Source organism: Saccopteryx leptura, chromosome 4 (assembly GCF_036850995.1).
Source record: "Saccopteryx leptura isolate mSacLep1 chromosome 4, mSacLep1_pri_phased_curated, whole genome shotgun sequence".
Classification (NCBI taxonomy): Eukaryota; Metazoa; Chordata; class Mammalia; order Chiroptera; family Emballonuridae; genus Saccopteryx; species Saccopteryx leptura.
The window spans coordinates 198,761,946-198,785,915 of record NC_089506.1 but is presented as its reverse complement, the minus strand read 5'-3'; the positions used below and the strand labels follow the sequence as shown (position 1 = coordinate 198,785,915).

The 23,970-nt window shown below is 42.9% G+C and overlaps 1 protein-coding gene across 10 annotated transcripts in view; it reads left to right on the top strand.

Moving 5' to 3' along the window:
• Positions 1-23,970, top strand: part of TMC5 (transmembrane channel like 5) — a 74,600-nt gene that overhangs the window by 26,513 nt on the left and 24,117 nt on the right. For all 10 annotated transcript variants that reach the window (XM_066382514.1, XM_066382515.1, XM_066382513.1 and 7 more), the window contains 10 exons: positions 1,111-2,271; positions 4,332-4,489; positions 6,832-6,918; positions 11,093-11,192; positions 13,476-13,563; positions 13,974-14,222; positions 16,629-16,780; positions 18,469-18,613; positions 19,322-19,477; positions 22,863-23,014. In XM_066382514.1, coding sequence (XP_066238611.1) covers positions 1,151-2,271; positions 4,332-4,489; positions 6,832-6,918; positions 11,093-11,192; positions 13,476-13,563; positions 13,974-14,222; positions 16,629-16,780; positions 18,469-18,613; positions 19,322-19,477; positions 22,863-23,014 — 2,408 coding nt within the window. In that variant the 5' untranslated portion in view covers positions 1,111-1,150. The remainder of the gene's footprint in view (positions 1-1,110; positions 2,272-4,331; positions 4,490-6,831; positions 6,919-11,092; positions 11,193-13,475; positions 13,564-13,973; positions 14,223-16,628; positions 16,781-18,468; positions 18,614-19,321; positions 19,478-22,862; positions 23,015-23,970) is intronic.

Sequence of the window (23,970 nt, the reverse complement as noted above, 5' to 3'; positions counted from 1 at the left end):
TCTCTGCCTGTCTCTCTCTCTTTCACAAAAAAGAAAAGAAAAGAAAAGAAAAAAAGATTAAAACTTCAACATTTCTGATTTGAAAGTATGCCATTTCTATAGATGAGAGTTCATGGAATTCATAAAATCACATTTTCAAACTGGAAAGGATGCTACCAATTGTCTCCTTACCTGAGTCCTCTATTTACCATTAACTATTCTTCTTTTGAGCACACATACTAATTTATGCATTGAACCCTAGAACCACTAGGCAATAAAGTACTCAAAAGGTCCTTGTTCCTTCCAATCTTTTGGATCATTGTACCCCTCTCTCCCAACCGAGGGATTATATTGGTCAGGATATAAGTTTGGCCACATGTATCAGAGACCCAAAAAACAGTTTACATAAGATAAATGTTTCTGTTTTGTTTTACATAAATGCCCAAGATGATATATCAGCAACCCAGCTTCTTCCTTCTGTTGTGCTGCTATCCCTAGTGTGGGTGTTGCCTTTGTGTGCATGCCCTATCAGTGGTACCCAACCTTTTTGGGGCCACGGACCAGTTTAATGTCAGAAAATATTTTCACAGACCAGCCTTTATGGTGGGACGGATAAATGCATCATGTGACCGAGACAAGCGTCAAGAGTGAGTCTTAGATGAATGTAACAGAGAGAATCTGGTCATTTTTAAAAAATAAAACATTGTTCAGGCTTAAATATAAATAAAACGGAAATCATGTAAGTTATTTATTCTTTCTCTGCGGACCGGTACCAAATGGCCCACGGACCAGTACCGGTCCGCGGCCCGGGGGTTGGGGACCAGTGCCCTAGATGGCACACCATCATTTCTACACTGCAGCCCACAAGAAGCAAGGACTGAGAATAGGAGGGATACCCCTCCCCTTTAGGAGCACAACCTGGAAGTTGTATATATGACTTCTGCTCACATCCCATTGATCATGGTAATGGCCACACCTAGGTGCACAGGAGGCTGGGAAACATAGACTTTATTCTGGGCAACTGAGTACCCAACTATGAAAGAAAGGAGGACAAATACTGAAAGATAACCAGCAATCTCTATAGGGAGGAAAGGAAAACATCTGACCTTTTCCTTCCTTTTTGTTTTTCAGATTTAAAAAGACGTCCCCAGGGTAAAGGAGCTGTACCAGCATGTCTGCCTACTACAGGAATACTGCGTATAAGGAAGATCCAGAAGACCCTGACTACTCAGGGGCTCAGAACCACACACAGGGGTATTTTAAAACTCAGGATTATCCCGATTCTCTAGGCCCTCTGAACAACTCAAATTACTCCAAAACCAGGGGCAACCCATACTCTGCAGACCCCAGAACAAGTCCAGACTATTCCAGGTCTCTAGCAAAACCAGATTATCCTGGATTTTTGAGTAATCCAGACTCTCCTGGCACCAGAAACAATCTTTACTCTGCAGAGTCCAGAAGAAACCCAGTTTCAGACTATCCTGAATCTCTAGCAGAGCCAGATTACCCTGGATCTCAGAGTAATCCAGACTACCGTAGCACCAGGAGCAATCCCTACTCTGCAGGCTCCAGAAGAAGTTCAGACTATCCCACATCTCTGGCAGAACCAGATTATCCTGGATCACAGAGTAATCCAGGCTACCAAAGCACCAGGAGCAATCCCTACTCTGCAGGCTCCAGAAGAAGTTCAGACTATCCCACATCTCTGGCAGAACCAGATTATCCTGGATCTCAGAGTAATCCAGGCTACCAAAGCACCAGGAGCAATCCATACCCTGTAGGCTCCAGAAAAAATTCAGACTATCCCACATCTCTGGAAAAGCCTGATTATATTGGATCTTGGAACAATGCATACCATCCACATTCATTCAAAAAACCGGATTACTCTGAATCTCAACCAAATCCTGACTTCGCAGGTTCTAGAAGCAGTGGAAACTATGCAGGCTCCAGAAGAAATCCTGATTATCTTGGCTCCTTGGGAGAACCAGACTATCCTGGAGCTCAGGGACATGCTAACCATCCTGACCCCAGAGCCAGTTCCAGCCATCCAGGCTCTAGAAGGAGTCAGGAATATACTGGTTCCAGAACCAAATCATATATAGACACTCTGGGAGAGCCTGATTATCCAGGAGCTGAACGTCAACCTAACTCTCCAAACTTTTTAAGGAAACCAGACTATCGTGGTGCCGAGGACTACCAGAACTCGCCAGATTTTTGGGGAGAGCCTGATTACCCAAACGCTGAGGATGGTCATGATTATGGCTCCTCGGATGCTCCGGAAATGACCAGGGAGTAAGTGCAGGCATCTCTCTCCACTTGGGCTGGGGGTTGAGTCAATGAAACTTGGTTGCATTGTATGGGTTAGGGACACGTATGGTGGTTTTTGTGACCTGAAGTTGTGGTGAAACTTTCATACCTACCTGTAGACTTCACCTGGGCCATGGCTCTCAGCCTGAGGCTTCAAACTTTTACCTGAACATAATCTTTCATCACCTCTTGCTTGGATAACACTCTCCCAATCTCCATTTAGTATCCAATTCCTGAAAAACATTGAGATCTCCACTGTTTTTTCTTAATGCATTTTAATTTTTAAAAAATTTTGAGAGAGAAAGAGAGAGACAGGAAGGGAGAGAGATGAGAAGCATCAACTCATAGTTGCTTCACTTTAGTTGTTCATTGATTGCTTTTCATATGTGCCTTGACCAAGGGGCTGCAGCCAAGCCAGTGACCCCTTGCTCAAGCCAATGACCTTTGGGGTCAAGCCAGCGACCTTTGGGGTCAAGCCAGCAAGCCTGTGCTCAAGCTGGATGAGCCAGCACTCAACCTGGTGACCTCAGGGTTTCAAACCTAGGACCTCAGCCTCCCAGTTTGACGCTCTACCCACTGCACCACCACCAATCAGGCAGATCCCCACGGTTTTGACCTGCTATTTTGTAGGTCAAAGATTTGATAAGGTTAACACTTGATAGTTACAACATTTTAACCAGAAGTATATCAACAGGAATGCATTGTAGTAAATAAAATGTCTTGAAGAACTAACTGCATGAACACAATTTAATTCCTCCATTGATTATCTTTATGGCTGAGCTATAAAATAACTTTAATCTTCCAGCAATTTTTTTGTCGTTGACAAATTTTACTAAATGTAGTTCTGAACGTTACAGTGCTAGTTTGGGTGACTCAGTCTTACTAACTTTAATTTTTGGGGGGTTAAAGTTTTCAATGTTCATGTGTCCAACAAGATGTGATTCTTTGGTCAGGGTTTTTTTTTTCTATAACAAATTTTACCACGTGAAATTTTAACCAATATGAGTCTCATTTTTGCACGTACTGTTTTTACTAGTGATATTTATGACATCAACAAAAACTAATGACTTGTATTTATCTTGAGTAACAAAAATATGAGATTTGTGTGTGTAGCAGGGTCAAAATGTCTTCAGGTCCTAAAAAGTAGGGTTAACAAGACCAGGTCAAAATGCCCTCTTCGATCTTGTCCCCCGCCTGATTCATCATTCCAAAATATACTTATGACCCTGTCACTCTTTTGCTTTTTATCTTCCATGAGTCCCTATAAACTTTGGGGGAAAGGCCACCACACCTGTGAGAACATTTAAGAATAAGCATGTACTGGGAAAATTGTAAGATGCCAGTCAAAAACCAGCCTGACTTGACCTCCCTTCTCCTCTCCTATCCTTTCTCCACCTTAACCTTATATCCAAGGTCAGTGGTTCTTGACTTTGGTTGATCCTTAAAATTAACTGATCACCTGGGGAACTTCAAAAACAATGCCAGGGCCCAACTTTCAGAGCTTCTGATTTAATTGTCTGGGTGAAGCCTGGGAATTGGTATATACATAAAATTGGGAACCATTGTTCCAGGTTAATTGATTTTCATACCATTCCCTTTTACAGTCAACACTTTCTTGCCTCACATCTTTATTTATGCTGTTCTTCATCCTTGGAATGACCTCCTCCTAACTCTTTTTGTATGAATTTATCCTTCCAATCCCAGATTGGATGTAGATTTACCCCCCAAACTCCCAGCCAGAATTCCTCTCTCCTTCCTCTGAACTGCTTGGGCTTATTTTTTGATACTCATTAGTTACTACTTGTATTATAATTGCTTGTGATTGTTTCAAAGAAGCTCTACCAGATTGTTTTGGGAGGTTCTCGATGGTAGACAGACACCCCATGCCTTTACTTTATGTCCTCACCCCCCAACCCTTGCCTAATACATGATTAGCACTCAGTTGGCATTTGTGAAATGAATGGATGGATAGATGGATAGATGGATGGATGACTATCCTTACCATGTTACTGAATGAATATTGATTCATCATTTTGGGATTTCAGGGTGCTCAGCAAAACATCTTCAATACAGCCCTCATTTCATCATGTGGGTGACAGCCCCTTGGGCTTGCTTGCAAGAAGGAATGAAGATTATCCTGAAAGCATTGAAATGAAATCCATGGAGGAAGCAAATCCTTATGACCACTCTAGCAATAGCTATGGTAAGTATTTGTTAAGATGAGAATCATATCTTGGGAAGAAAGTAAAATTTAGTGGACTTAAGGCAGCAATCATTAAAGATTTATAGTAATAGAAGAATGGTTTATCCCTCTCTACTCACATACCCTCTTTACAAGAACTCAAAGTCTAGAGAACAAGCAGTATCATAAGTTATCAGAGTGGGCCAAGTAGGAGTTGTGAGTACGTGAGGTGGCCAATGTTCAGATTTGATGCATTGTGGTTATGCGGAAATGTGGGTTCAGGGTGGCCAGATCATAGTATTTTTCAAAAGAAACGAGAAATCTTTGTTTTTGTGTGAAATCTCCTGATTTTTACATGCTCCAAAATAATAATAAAAAAGTAGAAACACTGGGCTGGGCAAACAAAATCAGTAGGTTAAAGTCAGTTAGTGTGCTGCCCATGGCTAGTTTTGTTTAGCTCATCCTAAAGGTGATCAGATGGTCAGCACCTGTGCCTCCCAAACCTACTGTCAGGCAAATGGAATACGAAGTAGCTCTGTCCTCAACTTATTTAAAGCCTAAGTGGGTAGCTGACACCAGCATAGTAAGACTAAGGAAAATTAAACAAAAAAAGAGGAAAGACTAAAGAAAATTAGCAAGAAGACTAGTAATATGTGAAAAATTGCATCCTCTTCAAAATCTGCTGTGTGTGAGGGTTAGCTCTGGGAGGCAAAGGAAGTTCCACCAGTCCTTACCTTGTTGGAGGGAAAAGGGACTGTTACTGGTAGTTGAAGCCATTTTATTACGTATAAGTCAATGTTACAGAAATTTAGAGCTCGTGGGGACCAGAAAAGAGAGGGAGTGTTCAGCCAAGAACAGAACGAGGGACCCAAGTGCTGGTTGATGCAGAGGGAGAATTGCTCAGCCCTGAAGGAGCCGGTGGGGGAGTCTGAAGCAAGCAGGGAGGAGGGATGGGATGCATGGCTGCCCTGATGAAAAATACTGACTACTACACATTTGCACGGAAAACATGCATGTTGGCTACTAAACCTTATGTCATGCATTATCAATGTGGCAGAATCAATCCTAAGGGATGAAAATTTGATTTGTAAAAGGCCATAAGTAACCTTTTTCTTTTTAATATAGAAAGCACAGATACACATACTGACATAAACAGATATACAGTCTGATAATCAGTCTATTTGTGGTATTAACATTTCATGTGGGAAGGCAATGAAGAAAGAATGTCTAGAAAGATAACTTATAGAGTCATTAATGAAAAAGATATAATCTGTGTTTTAGAGACTAAGATATTAAAACTCAGAGAGGTTAAGTAACATGTCCAAGGACACGGCACAATGTTAATAAGTAGCAAACCTGGGAAATGATCTTTGGAAAGTTCCAGAACCTCCTGAAGTGTTATAGTGTGCATGTCACCATGAAAATATGCTCCATTTTCTCTTTTGAGGAGATGAGCCTTTAATGTTTAACATGGGCTGAATAAAAATATTGAAATGTGACACTGTCGTAGATATGCTGTGACTGACCTCTGTCCCTAAGAAAATTATGTCATATTTGAAATGCATTAATGCCTCATCAGAAAATGCTAGGAAGGAACTTCTATAATTACCTAGACAAGTATCTTTTACTTAATTAAAAATTAATAAGACTGTTTTTTAGGTACACAGTAAAATTGAGAGGAAGGTAACAGAAATTTCCCATATATCCTCAGCCTCCATAATGTAGCCTCTCCCATTATCAAGATCCCCACCTGAGTGGTATATTTATTACAATCAATGGACCTACATTATCACCCAAAGTCCGCAGTTCACATCAGTGTTCACGCTTGGCGTTATACATCTATGGATTTGGACAAATGTATAATGACATGAATCCATCATTATCATACAGAATATTTTCATTACTCTAAAATCCCTGATGCTCTGTCTATTCATCCCTCCCTCCTAGACAAGTATTTTTCAAACTCTGAGTATCACTCATTAACAAGTCATAAAATTAATTTTAAAAAATGAAATAGAGAAGAATGGAAAAGAATAAAAACATATCAGAGTGCTGTTTATGTAGTCAAGCAAAGCATTGTTTGTGAAATTTGTGTTTTAGTTATACATGTGTTGGTACGTCCCAGATCTCAATGTAACAATTATTTTTTAAGTATGGCTTGTAGTCAAATGAAAACCATTGATCAAGGTTGTTTGTATTTAACAGCATCGTTTGTGTATGTGAGTCCTATTTTTCAACCAAGAGCTTAATTATTAGTCTATTAGAACATCAAGGTCAAGGTCTCAGCCTTACTGACCATTACATGCTCGGTAATAGCTAGTGTGGCAGGATTAATGGTGATGTCTCCTACCTCTTCATTCCAGTGAACCCTGCTTATGTGGATGAAAATAGCCCCAGCCAACCTTATGGAAACCCACCATCTGGTAGTGATTGGCACAGGTCACCCCAAGGTAAGGCTTAAATGGACAGTGACCAAAAATTTAATGCTAGACAAGGAACGTTCAAGCACCACAGACATAGCCATTTCCTTTTAGCCTCTGGTATGGTAACTAAGCAGTACTTCCTAAATGTTTGACAATGGGGTTTTCTTTTAGACATGCAGATTTTTTTCTCTCTTGGATATTGAGGTGAAGATGGTTTCATTAGCACTTTTCTGTTTACAAGTGACAGAAACCCATGTCACACTGGCCCAGTGTGAATTTATTGGCTTGTAGGGGGGGAAGGATTAAGGGGAAACAAAGAATTGAAGGTAGAATTACCTTCCAGCACCTGCACAGTGCCTGGCAGATGGCTGGTGCTTGGAGGTATTTGTTGAATTAATTTGTTGAATAAGTTACAGGATCTCTAAGTGTAGAGCTAGGGGTTTAGTGCCTCCTGGATTCTTTTTTTCTCCATCTGTGCTTGACTCAGCTCAGCTTCCTTTGAGCTTCACCTCATAGCCAGGCCTTTTTCACAGTCCAGGGAGCATGACCAACAGCAGGCCTAGATACACACCCTCATTAGAAAGCCTTTCTTTCTCCCTGGGTCTATTAGTCAATGCTGGGGAGAGGCTCTGCCCAGCACTCTTTGGGGCCAAATGCCTACATGTGGACTAATCAGTTTTACACCTTGTGGCTAATACATCTGTGGGTGAGGTGGCAGTGCATTCATCAATGTTTTTTCTGAATCATCATAGAATTATTAGCGATGGTGGAGTGGCGAAGCAGTTGGACTGACGAAAGATAGAAGGCTTTGAAATCAGCCAGGAAACTGTAATGATTACTAGGTGTCTCAATGAATGTCTGATCATAGAGACTAAGAAACAAAAAGGAAGCAACAGAGGAGAGAGGCCAGGGAAGGCTGGAACCTAGAGGCAAATCTGTGAACAAGAAATGAAACCATGGCATCCTCAATGTAATAATGCAAATTGAGGAGCCCCATGACTTAAGACTGCAGTATCTCTCACCTTCAGACCCCCTAGTCTACATGATAAAATTTAGCCTCATTCTTAGAAAACTTCTCGAGGAAGTGTGTATCCTCCAAAAGGGTTAGCTATTGCTACTTGGAGGGAAAATCATGGAGACATAAACAATCTCCATTGGGTTCCCACGGGGGCAGAGAATGGCTTTAACTACTGGCGAGAGGAAATGTCTTTAAACTTCATTAGACTGCTCTATCTAGCGAGCATGAGGTTTGGGGCCTCTGATAAAAAAAAAAAAAGGAGCCCCCAGAAAACAGAGAGAAGTAAAGAAATGGAGGACCCAATGATGAAACTGGCTTTTCTCACCATTTTGCTTTGAGTTAGTTCTGATTCTCAGACCATGTACAATTAATTGGAAAACAGCCTTCTGACAAAGCATCACTTTGATGGATTATGCTGTGCACCTAAGAAAGTGCCTGGCACACAGTAGGTGCACATAAATATTCATACTTTTATGAATGAATGAGTGATAATTCAACATCTTGTAACAGGAAGGGGCCAGGGTGAAGTGATTAGCGGGCCCTGCTTTGGGGCCAGACAGACCTGGGTTTGCTCTGCTACTTACTGCTTTTTGTGACCTCAGTTTGCTTAGCTATAAAATGGGGTCTATTATAGTACTTACTTTAAAATGTGATTATGAAAATTAAATAATATACATTATTTAAAGTACCTGTCTTGCTATCATGGCAAGTATCGTTACTGTTAATTATCGTTGGTGGGGAGGAGTAGAGTGCTAGTCCCATCCTGCCATTTTTTTTTTTTTTTTTACATTTTTTTCATTTTTCTGAAGCTGGAAACAGGGAGAGACAGTCAGACAGACTCCCGCACGCGCCTGACCAGGATCCCGCGACCAGAGCCACTCTAGCGCCTGGGGCAGAGGCCAAGGAGCCATCTTTGCTCCAATGGAGCCTTGGCTGCGGGAGGGGAAGAGAGAGACAGAGAGGAAAGCGCGGCGGAGGGGTGGAGAAGCAAATGGGCGCTTCTCCTGTGTGCCCTGGCCGGGAATCGAACCTGGGTCCTCCGCACGCTAGGCCGACGCTCTACCACTAGCCAACCGGCCAGGGCCCCATCCTGCCATTTAATGAGTGTGATGAGGAGGAGGGTCACTTCGTTACCCTGCACCGCAATATCTCCAATTATTAAATAAACAGCTTGGCTGAGCTGATTTTGAAACCAGATCAATGGGATAGGAATTGTGTTCAGGTGCCTGGCACCGAACGAAGTAGGATGGTGGCTTAGCAAAGGGTGGCTTTTCTCATGTAACTGGCAGTGTGGAGGGAGGGAGTCCAAGTTTGTACGGCAGCACTGCCCCTACGCTGTCAACGACTGGGGCTCCTTCTGGAGCTTTTTTTTTTTCTCCACTATTCTTAGCAAGTGAATGTTTGTCCTCTTGCTTTCAAAATGGAGCTTGTGGTCAGGAAGAAGGAGAATGGATGAAGGACAGAAAAATAAAACCAGGCAAACTCTCACCTTTTAAAGGGCATTCCTGGAAGCCACATCGTCTCATTGGCTGAATGGCGTCACGGGTCCACCCTTAGCCACAAAGGAAGCTGGGAGAATTTTACCTGAGCCCAGTGTATACCCAGGAAAGGAGGCTTCCGCTGGTAGGAGAAAAATGGAGACTGGATGTTGAGAGGCAGACAAGCATCGGGGTTGGCCAACCGAGGCAATCAAGAGACAATAATTGTTTCGCTATAAACCTCTCTGGTTCTATATAGGCATGTAAAATTATTGTAATATAAAATATAAGTTTCAGGCCAGAGACACCAAATGAAAAAGAAAACCTTGCCTTTTGATTATGAGTCACTTAGAAGACTCTCTGCCTTCTGTTTCTAGAATCCCATTGTCTTGAATGAAGGATTCTGTTTCCGGTTTCTTACATAGCTACCGAGACAGACCTCTCTTCAGGACAACACGCCTCCTCCTAGGAGACTCAGCTCTTGTAGATGTGGGGAGTTATACTGTGATTTGTGTGGGACTGGCTTTGGCGATCTCATCCTTGGCATTTAAAAGAAATGTGAATGGAGCATCCCTCTGTGATGCTATCACTCTTTTCGGTGGTTCTGGCCAATGCCGGCAGGACAGCCATGTGAGGTCTGTGGAAGCCCAACCCCAGTGCAGAATTAAGCTTGAGGGAGTTGAGAGATGCTCTCTGATGATCAAGTAAATGAAATAATCGTAGATGTTGAGAATGTTCCATCTGGGGTCCAAAGCCATCTATCCTCAAATCTGAATGTTCCGACAAAGATGCTGGTGAACTCGAGCTTCAACATGGTCTCATCCATACCTAATATCGATGTGACAGACATTCAGATTTCCAGCCACCAAAATGACAGAAAGGCCAAGCAGTTGTTACGGTTTTCAACATCTCTGAATGAATCGTTTTCTCAGTCCCTTCATAGCGCAGAGAGTGTGGACGTGGACACTCCTTGTACTTCACGTGAAAACATTCCAGGTAGTTAAGATGCTGGAGCAAAGAAGCAAAGACAGCTTCCAAGTGATCCCCAGGGTTTTTTAGTTTTAAGACATCAGGTGGGTCATATGTCTGCACCTATACCGGTCACATGCAAGGGGACAAGACCTCAGGATTGGCTTGGACTCACTGGGACCTGTACCCTGTACCTGGAGACGGGTCCTACCCTGCAGAAGCTCAGGGCCATGGGAGGGAGAGGGTAGATTTCCAAACAAAACTGGGATTCTATTGAAAAGGAGAGATGACTTGAAGATAGGCCACCAACAGTATCTGCCACGCTGACTCCAAATGTGATTATGAGATATCGGGAGAAAAGGTGGGGGAGTCATTCCAGGTGGCAGGGCATCTGACAACAGTCAAGCACTGTAAGAGGATGCTGGGGTCTGAAGTCCAGGAGGCAAGAGAAAGCGGTGTGGGGTATGAAGTGAAAGATATTAATGTACAGGATGATGTTTTCATGGAAAAGGAACATATTGAATTGGAATTCTGCGCAGACATCATTTTCTTTGGTTTTGAGATTTAACACAGATACATGTTATCATCTTGTTTTTCTCTGTGACCTTTGGGATCAGTACATTCTTCTTTCCTTGTGCTCTTATAAAAGCATGCTCTATCTTCAGCACCATATTTTTAAATGCCGTTATTTTATTAAACAGAAAGAAATTAAATTCTGTTTTATTTTCTTCCATAGGACAAAAGTTAATCGCGTCTCTCATACCCATGAACTCTAGAGATAGAATTAAAGCCATCAGGAATCAGCCGAGGACCATGGAAGAGAAAAGGAACCTTAGGTATGGACCAAATGCTTTTGTTCTTTCCCAGATTTGACACCAAACTCAATCTTCTACTTTGTCCCCATCTCAGAAAAATAAAAAATAAATAAATGCAAGAAAAAAGACCATCTTCCTACAGAAAATTCCACATAATCTGTGGTCTCCCAGGGTGTAGGCTGTGTGTGCTTAGTGACCAGCATCCCAAGAGTAGTGTGTGGAAGTCATGTTCCAGAGGTGAATGAAGTCCATCTAACACTACCTCAGCCAGGTGATCAAGGTTGACATCCTCAGAGATAAGTCATGTGACCAGAAGGACATATCCCCTCTGTGGCACTCTCTCTTGAAACTTGTAATCCTAGTCTAATAAGAGAAAAAAGTCAGTCAAACCCAAACTGAGGGACATCTTACAAAATACCCACCACGACTCCTCAAAACTGTAGGGTCATCATAAACGAAGAAAGTCTGAGAAACTGTTACATATTTGAGTATTCTAAAGAGATAAGGCAGCCCTGGCAGGGTACTCTGTTGGTTAGAGCAGTGGTCCCCAACCTTTTTTTGGGCCACGGACCGGTTTAATGTCAGAAAATGTTTTCACGGACCGGCCTTTAGGGTGGGACGGATAAGTGTATCACGTGACCGAGACAAGCGTCAAGAGTGAGTCTTAGCCTGACCAGGTGGTGGCGCAGTAGATAGAGCATGGGACTGGGATGCCAAGGACCCAGGTTCAAGACCCCGAGGTCACCAGCTTGAGCGTGGGCTATCTGGTTTGAGCAAAAGCTCACCAGCTTGGACCCAAGGTCGCTGACTCAAGCAAGGGGTTACTCGGTCTGCTGACGGCCCGCGGTCAAGGCACAAATGAGAAAGCAATCAATGAACAACTAAGATGTCACAATGTGCAACGAAAAACTAATGATTGATGCTTCTTGTCTCTCTCTGTTCCTGTCTGTCTGTCCCTATCTATTCTTCTCTCTGACTCTCTCTCTGTCTCTGTAAAAAAAAAAAAAAAAAAAAGAGTGAGTCTTAGACGGATGTAACAGGAAATCTTGTCATTTTTAAAAAATAAAACATCGTTCAGATTTAAATATAAATAAAGCGGAAATAATGTAAGTTATTTATTCTTTCTCTGCAGACCAGTACCGGTCCGCGGCCCGGGGGTTGGGGACCACTGGGTTAGAGCATCATCCTAATATTTCAAGGTTGCAGTTTTTATTCTCAGTCAGGGCACAAACAAAGATCAACCAACAGGCCCTAGCCAGTTAAGCACAGTAGGTTACAGCGTTGTCCCGAAACGCCAAGGTTGTGAGTTCAGTCCCCGGTCAGGGAACATATGGGAAGTGTCCAATAAATGTACAACTAAGTGGAACAACAAATGAATGCTTCTCTCTCTCTCTCTCTCTAATATCAATTTACATAATAAATAAATAAATAAACAAACAAATAGACATGACAACTAACTGCAATGTTGGATGGGATCCTGGAATAGAACATTCCAGCCATCTCAGTCTCCTTGAGGCTTCAAGGGTCCCTATGCACGGGACAGTCTCTTATTCATATACAACAAAGCCCTCTCTACTTCCAAGACTTCATTCAAATGTCGCCCTATTTCAAATTGTCACACGGTACCAGCTCAGCATTCCTTCTAACCCTGTTATGTTTTCCTTTTTCTTCCCCATAGTATAAATCACCTTCTAATATATCATACAGTTTAGCCATTCTATTTTTTAAATTTTATTTATTTATTTTTAAGTGAGAGCAGGGGAGATAGACTCCCGCATGCACCCCAACCGGGATCCACCTGGCAATTCCTATCTGGGTTCAAGGCTCTAATCAACCAAGCTCTCCTCAGCACCTGAGGCTCAGACCAGTCGAGCCACAGTCTGCGAGACAGGAAGAAAGAGAGAAGGGAGAGAGAAAGGGGAAGAGAAGCAGATGGTCACTTCTCATGTGTGCCCTGGCCAGGCATCGAACCCGGGACATCCACATGCCGGCTGATGCTCTATCCACTGAGCAAACGGCCAGGTCCTCACCACTTTATTATTATACTTTCTGCTTACTGTCTTTCTCTTCCAACTAGGATGTCAGTTCCATGAGGCAAGAAAATTTGTCCCTCCTTTTATTTTTAATAACTTGTTTTGAGATTTCATGTACTAGTAATTATTTTATTTTATTTGAAATTGGTCTCTTTATCTCTGCCTTGGACTGAGCCTGGCATGTAGTAGGTGCTCAGTAAATATGTTGGGAATGAATGTACAGTATTACAGCATTTATATCTCTCACTTTCTTCTGCTATCCCCCCTCAAGGAAAATAGTTGACAAAGAGAAGAGTAAGCAGTCCCGTCGTACCTTTGAGCTCAACTGCTGCACTCAGTGCCTGAATTCCATTTCACTGGTGGGTCAGCCTTTACTGCAGTTGGTAAAATGAGCACAAGAGGGTGGAAAGAGGAAGGTGGGAATGAAAGGAGGCCCATGGGGAAGAGGAACTAAGTTCAGAGCTGTTTCACTGAAAGCCATTAAAATTGGGTCACTGCAGGTGTGGGGAAGCCAGGTGCCTGTGTGAAGATCTGAGTTATTTGGGCAATTTAGCCACTGTGAGTGTCACCTTCAACAGCAAACCTGGGAAAATAGTAATAAACCCACTTTAGGAAGTGGTTTTGTGGATTAAATTAAATGGCATTTGCAAATGCCTAGTAAGGTGCCTGGCATATTGTAAGGCTCTAGAAATGGTGGCTGTTTTTGCTATGGCGGGACCTCCTCTGTAGATATTTGTTGAGGGAATGTCAAGCCTTGTCCTAACCCCAGGTGTACCGGAGAGCCAGGAACTGCCTGTCGGAGCTGCTCGACTCCATCAGCCTGTGGCAGAAAACGCTCAAGGTCATCGGAGGCAAGTTCGGAACCAGTGTCCTGTCTTACTTCAACTTCCTGAGGTGGCTTTTGAAGTTCAACATTTTCTCATTCATTGTGACCTTCAGCTTCATCATAATCCCTCAGTTTACCGTGGCCGGGAGCAACAACCTCCAATTCACAGGACTGGAATTTTTCACTGGGGAGGTAAGTTCTCCGTTCTCCCACCTGGTCTGACCACCTCAGAGATGCAGAGACACAACTTGCTGCTGGTCCCTGTTCCAAACCTCTTACTTTTTCCTGGGAGTCAGCTGCTGGGGAAAGTGTGGTTTAAATAATGTTCTTCTTTTTTCTCCCAAAGTAACATATTTTTATATACAATTCGACATAGGAGGATTTCTGCCTCCACAGGTAACACTTAGTGTTGTTGAGAATCCTGAGAACACAATATGCCTCCTTTTTCATTTTTACAAAAGATGATTTATTTGTAAATACTGCCTATGACTTGCTTTCTTCACCTAATATGTAGTAAATGTCTCATATTAGTGCTCATAGATCTACCTTTCCCTCCTACAAAAGTTAATGCTCCTTTAGAAAAACTCCTACTACAGAGAACTAAGAGAAGTCCATTTTACTTTTCTTCCCTAACTCCCCAGCTCAGAGGGTATCTTTGTCCCATGTTTTTCTTCCTATACAACCATAGAGACATACACACATAGGTAGGTAAGGAGGTAGGTAGGTAGGTAGGTAGGTAAGTAGGTAGGTAGAGATAGACAGGTAGGTAGATAGACATTCTTTAAAAAAGAGAAAAAGAGAAAGGATAGGGTTCAACAAGTCTTGTTTTGCAACAATTTTGCTTTACCGTGTCTCTTGGGTATCTACATAGGTCCACATTATTCCACATTGAATAGAAACCGTGAGATCCTGGCTGGCTAGCTCAGTAGATAGAGTGTCAGCCCAGTATATGGATGTCCCAGATTCAATCCCCGGTCAGGGCACACAAGGGCAGTGACCATCTGCTTCTCTCCGGGCCCCACTTCCCTTATCTACCTCTTCCCCTCCTATAGTCCTGTAGTCGGGGCCAGTAGATTCGAGCATCAGCCCAACATAGGGATTGTTGGGTGGATCCCGGTCGGGGCACATGTGGGAGTCTGTCTCACTATCTCCCCTCCTCTCACTTAAAAAAAGAAACGAGACCTTGATATATTTACCCAACTGTTTCTTGAGGCCCGCAGCCCTCCCTTGTGAGTTCACTTCTGGGCGAGAAGTCTGCCACCGAGAGTCTGGAGACCAGGGGTCAAAAAACTGCAACCTGGAGCCAAGTCCGGCTGGCCAACTGTTTTTGCACAGCCTGCGAACTAAGATTGGTTTCTACAGTTTTAAATGCTTGAAAAAAAACTCAAAAGAAGGATAACATTTTGAGAAGCGCGACAATTATATGAAATTCATGTTTCAGCGTCCGTAAATAAAGTTCTTTGGGAGCACAGCCGCACTCGTTAGTTTGCGGGTCTGTGCTGCTTCTCTGCTGCATCAGCAGAGTTGAGACATTGTGGGCTGTCACATTGGCCTGACATTCACTTATCTAGCTCTTTACAGAAAAAGTTTGCTGACTCTTGCAGGGGGAATGTTCAAAGTAAGATTCTTCCATTTGTCTTTTTTTTTTTTCCTTTTTCTGTTAAAATGATTTCCCTTGGGACAGGTACATTTAAATGAAATTCTTGTGTCATTTTTTTTTCTCATTACTGTTTAAATTTTGTGTATTTGTATCTATGAAACATTTTATTCTAAAAAATTTCAAACATACAGAAAAATAAAAAGCAGTATAATAACATCCACACTAGGTAGATTTAAAATTGTAAATATTTTGCCATATTTGTTTTATCTTATTATTTTGGGGGGGCATTTTATAGTTGATTACAGATATCAGGACATTCCACTCTGAATTACTTCAACGTGCATCCTGCTGTTAGTCACGCTTCACTTGGTCACCGTGTTCTGGTGGTAACAGCTGGGTCCCTCTATTGTAAAACTCTGCTGGTTTGGGATTCTTTTCCAATTCTGAAAGCCTAGTGATAAAATGTCTAGGTGCTCAGTGGCCTTGGCTACTTCTTCCCTTGCAAACAAACATCTAATCCAGGGGTCCCCAAACTTTTTACACAGGGGGCCAGTTCACTGTCCCTCAGACCCTTGGAGGGCCGGACTATAAAAAAAAACTATGAACAAATCCCTATGCACACTGCACATATCTTATTTTAAAGTAAAACAACAAAACGGGAACAAATACAATATTTAAAATAAAGAACAAGTAAATTTAAATCAACAAACTGACCAGTATTTCAATGGGAACTATGGGCCTGCTTTTGGCTAATGAGATGGTCAATGTGTTCCTCTCACTGACCACCAATGAAAGAGGTGCCCCTTCCGAAAATGCGGTGGGGGCGGATAAATGGCCTCAGGGGGCCGCATGTGGCCCGCGGGCCATAGTTTGGGGACCCCTGATCTAAACTGACTGGTCCAACCTTCTACAAGACAAAAGTGGTCAACTGTGCTGACCATAGTCACTCATTGTTTTCTCAAGAGACTCACTGACCTACGGCTTACTGTCCCCTGCAGGGTTATTTCAATGACACAGTGATGTATTATGGCTTTTATACCAATTCCACGATCCAGCATGGGAACGGTGGGGCGTCCTACAACATGCAGCTGGCCTACCTCTTCACCATTGCAGCCTGTCTTGTCATCTGCTTTTTCAGTTTGCTATTCAGGTATGAAGTGTCTGCATTTCCTAATTCTAAGCTCTTTTTAGATTTAGGCAAAATTCAAGAGACTCGAAAGTTATCTAGGAAACAGTTTCTCTGTAATCTGTCTGATCCTACCTTGTTCTGCAACATGAACTATCAGTTAGGACAGAAAAGATGCTATAAAAGAAATTGTGCTTTAAAAGAAATTGGTCAGTCTGAACACAAGGATGCAATGAGTCAAGAAGTTATATGGACAGAAGGACATGGATGGAACAATTGTCAAATGATAATTGTCAAAGAGGAAGTACATATGTTCAACCTCTGTATTAGTTTGCTAGGTCTGGGTGGTTTAAGCAACAAGAAATTTATATTCTCAAATTCTGGAGGCTGGAAGTCCAGGACCAAGGTGTTGTCAGCGTTGGTTTCTTCCGGGGCCTATCTTCTGGTAGATAGCCATCTTCTTTCTGTATCCTCACATGGTCTTTCCTCTGTCCATGTCTGAGCCCTAATTTTCTCTTCTTATAAGGCTATTAGTCATATTGGTTTAGGGCCCACCCTTAATGACCTCATTTTAACTTAATTACATCTGTAAAAATCCCATCTCCAAATAGTATCTGAAGTTCTGGATATTAGAACCTTAACTTACGAAATTTGGGGAGAAGGGACACAATTCTATCCATTACAACCTCATTGCCAGCACAATAATTTGAAAGTAAAATGAGACTATTTTTTTGTCCTATCAAATTAGGAAATGCTTCCTAAGCTGCTATTACCAGTGGTGGCACATTTTGGAAAGAGAGTTTCTATTTTACTCAGCATTTATTTGTCCTGAACCTGATTTCATTGAGTCCTCCAGACATCTCCATGATAATAATAGCTCCTTTATTGAGTGCTTATCCTCAGAGCACTACGTTGACTTTTGTGGTCAGCTGAATAATGTCCCTCACCTCCCAAAGATGTCCACATTTTAATCCCTAGAATCTGTGACTATGTTACCTTACCTGACAAAATGCACTTTGCAGATGTGATTAAGTTAAGGACCTTAAAAAGGGAAGGTAAGCCAGGATTATCCAGGTGAGACCAATATAATCACAAGGGTCCTTATTTGTGGAAAGCAGAAGGGTCAAAGTCAGAGACAAATTGTAAGACATTACTCTGCTGGTTTTGAAGATGGAGGAAGGGGCCACAAACCAAGGAATGCGGGCAGCCTCTAGAAGCTGGAAAAGGGAAAGAAACAGATTCTCTACCAGAGCCTCCAGAAGGAATACATCCCAGCTGACACCTTGATTTTAGATCCATTTTCTGATTGCTGACTTTCAGCAAGAGAAAAACTTTGTATTATTTTAAGCCATTAAGTTTGGGCAGTTTGTTACAGCAGCAACAGGAAGCTAACACACCTCTCATAATAACTCTGTGGGGTGAATACTATTTCTTATCACTATCATATAGATGTGGAAACTGAGGCTTGGAGCAGTTAGAATGACTAAGATTCCCCAGTTGGCAATTTAGGATTGTAAGTCAGCCTTGTCAGATCCTAAAGCCAGAGCATTTAACCATTATGTTTGTGATCACGCTGTTCCAGAAGAACTTGGAGTTAACTCTTCCATGTTGCCTTTCACTGTTAGAGACAGCACTGCCCTTTGTTTTAATCCATGCACTCCCCAATGCTTGTCCGAGTAAGCGTTGGGTATTTTGGTTTCTGCCTTCCCTAGCATGGCCAGATATTTCCGGAACAACTTCATTAACCCCCACATCTACTCCAGAGGGATCACTAAACTTATTTTTTGCTGGGACTTCACCATCACTCATAAAAGGGCTGTGAAGCTGAAACAGAAGAATCTCAGCACTGAGATAAGGGTAAGTAAGGCAAACTTGCTTTTTACGACACCTTCCCCCACTCCCAGTCTCCCTCTCTCCTTCAGTATCTCTGTAACTTTTCTTAAAGTAATAATGATTTTTTTTTTTTTTTTACTCATGAGATTGGCCAAAAAAAAAGAGAAAAAAAACACAAAAGAACGTTTATAATGCCTGGTGCTTGTGACAGTGTAGGGAAATGAACATTATTATCACATGACAAGGTGGCTTTGTAATTAGTACAAGCTTACTGGAGGGCAGTTTAGCAATTTATAAAATGTTAAATGTAAGTACTTCTTGACCTTATAGTTTCAGGTTTAAACTTTTACCCAGTGGTTTTCCACCCAGGACAGTTTTGCCCCTCGGGAAATATATGGTCATGTATTTTTGGTTGTTTCTAAACTGGGGAAGGGGTGCTGTTAGCACCTAGTGGATAGATGCAGCTAAACATCCCACAATGCACTGGGCGGCTGCCACAACACGGAGCTGGACACAAATATCAATAGTGCCAAAGTTGAGAAACCCTGGTCTATAAAAATAACTGATTAAAAAGAAAGCAAGCAGAATGTCTAAACAAAAGGGCTTTGTCAAAAGGATTGCAGATATTAACTTCTCATTCTTCCAGAGTTTCACGACTCCGGGGTACTTTCCTCGGGAGCACGGTCCCAATCTGCTGGTCTGTGGGCCAATGTGACTTTCTTGTGTTTATAGGAGAACCTCTCAGAAATCCGTCAGGAGAACGTCAAGTTAACGCTCAGTCAGCGGCTCACCCGCTTGTCAGTCCACCTGGCCGCCTGGGTTGTCTCTACCGGAGTGGCCATTGCCTGCTGTGTAGCTGTTTATTACCTGGCTGAGAACAACTCAGAGGTAACCAGAGTGCCAAAAGCAGCAGGGTCCAGAGCACAGAGGACCAGACGAAGGGCTGGGATGCTGGAGGGGAGAGTGAGATAGACTCTACTCAAATGGGGTCCATCGGCATCAGTTGGAAACTTGTTAAAAATGCAGAATTTTGGGTCCCTCCTGTAGCCCATAGACTCAGAATTGCATCTTAACAATGTCCCCAGGTGATGTGTGTGCATGACTTAGAGTGAGAAGCTCTGGGCTAGTGGAGAGGTGGGAACTTTGGCTGCAGACCTGTGATAAGTTCTTGTTTCTTCCTTTATTATTGTATCCCTGCTGCTTCCCACAGCCCCTGATACACTGTAGACGCTCACTAAGTATTGTGCTCTGATGGACTCTAGCAAATGATTTAATCTTTCTAAGCCTCAGATTCCTCACCTATAAAATAAGAATCATCACACCTGGCTTTGTAGGTGTGTGGTCAGGACTAGAGGAAGTTATATGGAGAGTCTACCCACTGCCTGGTACTGTGGGTGATGAAGGAATGTTAGTTTTATTTTGTTTGTTTTTTGACATGATATGAACTCTGAGGTTAATTAGCTGTGTGGTGTGGGTAAAGTACTGTTTTTCTGTAGGTTTCAACTTTCTCCTCTGGGGCTAAATGTAACCAACTTGCTGACCTCTAGAATTGTGGCACAGGTTGGTTATATATATATATATATATTTTTTAATTTTAATAATTTTATTTTTTTAATGGGGTGACATTAATAAATCAGGATACATATATTCAAAGATAACAAGTCCAGGTTATCTTGTCGTTCAATTATGTTGCATACCCATCACCCAAAGTCATATTGTCCTCTGTCACCTTCTATCTTGTTTTCTTTGTGCCCCTCCCCCTCCCCCTTTCCCTCTCCCATTCCCCCCTCCCCCCCGTAACCACCACACTCTTATCAATGTCTCTTAGTTTCACTTTTATGTCCCACCTACGTATGGAATAATGCAGTTCCTGGTTTTTTCTGATTTACTTATTTCGCTTCGTATCATGTTATCAAGATCCCACCATTTTGCTGTAAATGTTCCGATGTCATCATTTCTTATGGCTGAGTAGTATTCCATAGTGTATATGTGCCACATCTTCTTTATCCAGTCATCTATTGATGGGCTTTTTGGTTGTTTCCATGTCCTGGCCACTGTGAACAATGCTGCAATAAACATGGGGCTGCATGTGTCTTTATGTATCAATGTTTCTGAGTTTTTGGGGTATATACCCAGTAGAGGGATTGCTGGGTCATAAGGTAGTTCTATTTTCAGTTTTTTGAGGAACCACCTTACTTTCTTCCATAATGGTTGTACTACTTTACATTCCCACCAACAGTGTATGAGGGTTCCTTTTTCTCCACAGCCTCTCCAACATTTGCTATTACCTGTCTTGCTAATAATAGCTAATCGAACAGGTGTGAGGTGGTATCTCATTGCAGTTTTGATTTGCATTTCTCTAATAGCTAAAGAAGATGAGCATCTTTTCATTAATCTGTTGGCCATTTGTATTTCTTCCTGGGAGAAGTGTCTGTTCATATCCTCTTCCCATTTTTTTATTGGATTGTTTGTTTGTTTGTTGTTGTGGTTATATTTTTTAATGGCTTTCTATTACCCTCAATATAAAATCTATCCTCTGTGGCATGATTGGTAGATCTTTTATGATCTGACCCCTGCCTTAATTTCCACAGCAACACTAAATGGTGTGTCTGTAGTTTCCTGAACAGACTGTGTTTTCCCTCATCTCTAGATGGTAAACATGCAGTCCATTCTATGTACCCCCCTCACTTGCCTTCATCTTGTAAGCTCTTTTTCCTCCTCTAAACCTCAGCATTGGTGTCACTTCCTCTGGGAAGCCTTCCCTCACCACCATCACTCTCATGAGGCAGAGTTAGGTGCTTCTTGATCTGCAGGCTTTCCCTGTGCACTTGTCACATGCAGCATTGAAAATACCTGTTTATGCATCTGTTTCTTCAAAAGACTGCAGCCAGAAATGTGGCCTAATACCTGGCACACAGTAGGTGCTCAACAAATGGATTAGTACGTGAAGGAGAAGCCAGTAAGAATATGGATGTGGGATTATACAACCCTACAGGTTTGCCATTAACATATTAAGGTGTGCCCTGAAGCGGAGTCAGTCATTAGGGGCTTGGCATTGCCTAGCTGGGGTGCCTAGCTGGGGTGCAGCTGTGACAGGGCAGCTGTGGGTATAAAGAAAACTTATGAGTTTCCTCTTCACCAGAAGGTTTTCTCCACATCCACCGGAAGTGAAGGAGGGCAGCAGAGGAGGAGAGAAGGAAAAGTAGCATCATTCCCATTGTTTGAACATCTGCTCTATGCCAGGCAGGATTGACCCTTTTCACAACTCCAGGGGTCACATTTATTGGAAACTACAATTTCATGTGAATGGTGCCTGATCAGTGTCATTTAGGGGCCAGACCTTGCCTTACCAGTCTCATTTAATTCTTGCAATGCTCCTATGGGTTACATGACAATCTCCCCATTATACAGACTGGGGAAAACGAAGCTCAGAGAAGCTATTTATCTGGCCCTGGACCTTGCAGTTTATAAATATGGGGAGGGGAACAGAATCTGTTATGCTGGCCTCCAAGATACTGCTCAAAATTTGAGTGGTGCTTTCAAAACCATCCAGAGGTAGATGGCAACAGGGTCAAGCCTGGGCATAAGGAAGAGGGTTGTGAGACATCAGATAAATCCAAGGGAATCTTTTACTCCAAGGATGTCTGGCAGCGGGCAGCCCAGGTTCCACTCTGAGCCAAATGCTCAGAGTCGTGTCCACGTGAAGGAAGGGGGCGCCTCACCCGACCTCACTCAGCGACGGGGCATGGGCTAGCAGAAGCTCCCCTCCCCCTAATTCAGCACCAAGGACAGAGGAAGCCTGGTGAAAATGAACCAGGCCATGCAGGAGCAGGAAAGGGATGTCCCACAGGGTTGAAACCCCTGTGCTGTAGCGTCAGTAAGCACAAGCTTTGCTCCAACAACCAGGGAGTGCATTTTCATTGCAGGAAAGTCACAGATTGGCTTTTTGAGGTCAAGCTCCTGAGTCAGACAGACCCGGGTTCAAATTTGTCACTTCCTAGCTGGGTGACACAGGGCAAGCATCTTCACCCGAGTCTCAGTTTTCCTGTCAGTTATATCAGACTTAACCTGTTGGGCTGCAGTGAGGATAAATGCAATCATGCGGCTAATGAATGCTTGGCCCAGGGTAAGTGCTCAGTAACCAGTAACTTAATCCCAGAGGAACTACTTCTGCAGTGTTTCCGTGGTTGGGGAGGGGGACATCTTCTGAGTGAGGCAGAGAAGGGTCCAGTGCACAGTTGGCATCTGGATTCTCTCCCTTCATTTCCTGCAGTTCCTGCAGAGCCACACGAACCCCGGGTCGGCGCTGTTACTGCCTTTCGTGGTGTCCTGCATCAACCTGGCCGTGCCGCGCTTCTACTCCGTGTTCAGGCTGGTGGAGCACTATGAGATACCACGGCAGGAAGTTTATGTCCTCCTGATCCGGTAGGTGTGTCTGTCACTCCCAACACCAGCCTCCATTTTCAGAGGGAAGTAGAGTAGGAGCTAGAAAGGGTTACTCTCAAGCACCTAAGTTCTGGTTTCAGAAAGAATCTCAAGAGTATAGTGTGTTTGTGTGGTATGCTTTAATAACCATGAAATCCAAAGATCCCAGAGAAATGACAGGTTTTTAGTTACATCTGCCTTTTGCACAAAGTAATGGCTTTCTCTTTCCTAGTGGCTGCCAGCCTAAGGCTAAAAATTGTTCTCAGGTATAAGATGTACAGATGGGCAGTTGTACACTGCACTTAGGTTCCTGGCTGAGGCATTGTATGCAAACTGAAATCATCTGGTGTGTCCATGAGTCACATTGTGAGCCCTGGTCTGGTTCCCTCTGTATCAGCTGGGAGGAAGAGGCACATTTTTATAATTCAGCCACCCAAACTAAGGTGGAGGGAGTGCTTTTGGCAATTCATTGGCTGAGGGTGGTGGTGCCTTATTTTGATTCCCACAAAAGCACTGTATGTGCTTAGAAGTGACCCCCGGGGTTTTGGTAAACAAAGCATAAAACTACCCAAATTGCATTCTTCTTCTTGGCTAGTTCCCCAACCAGGTGTTTGCTATGATGGTGTTTATAACAATAGGGCTGCCCAATGCTGATTGAGGTTCTTTACTGATCAGTTGCAGAGTCTTAGCCTGACCATGGCCTCTGAGGTCTGGCTCCTGGCCAGCTCTTCAGCCTCATTTCCTAGGCTTTCCCCCGTCTCAGTGCTCCCCTGACATTACTGGCAACTTAACTATTCACAAACATGCCAAACTGTATACACACCTCTGGACCTTTGTGCTGGCCCTTCCTTTTCCCTGGAATGCTCCCTCCGCAGGCAGCAAATCTATACTGACATCGATGTTTATAATTTCTTTATACAGAACTTACACATTTTTGTTACTCTCAAACTTATACC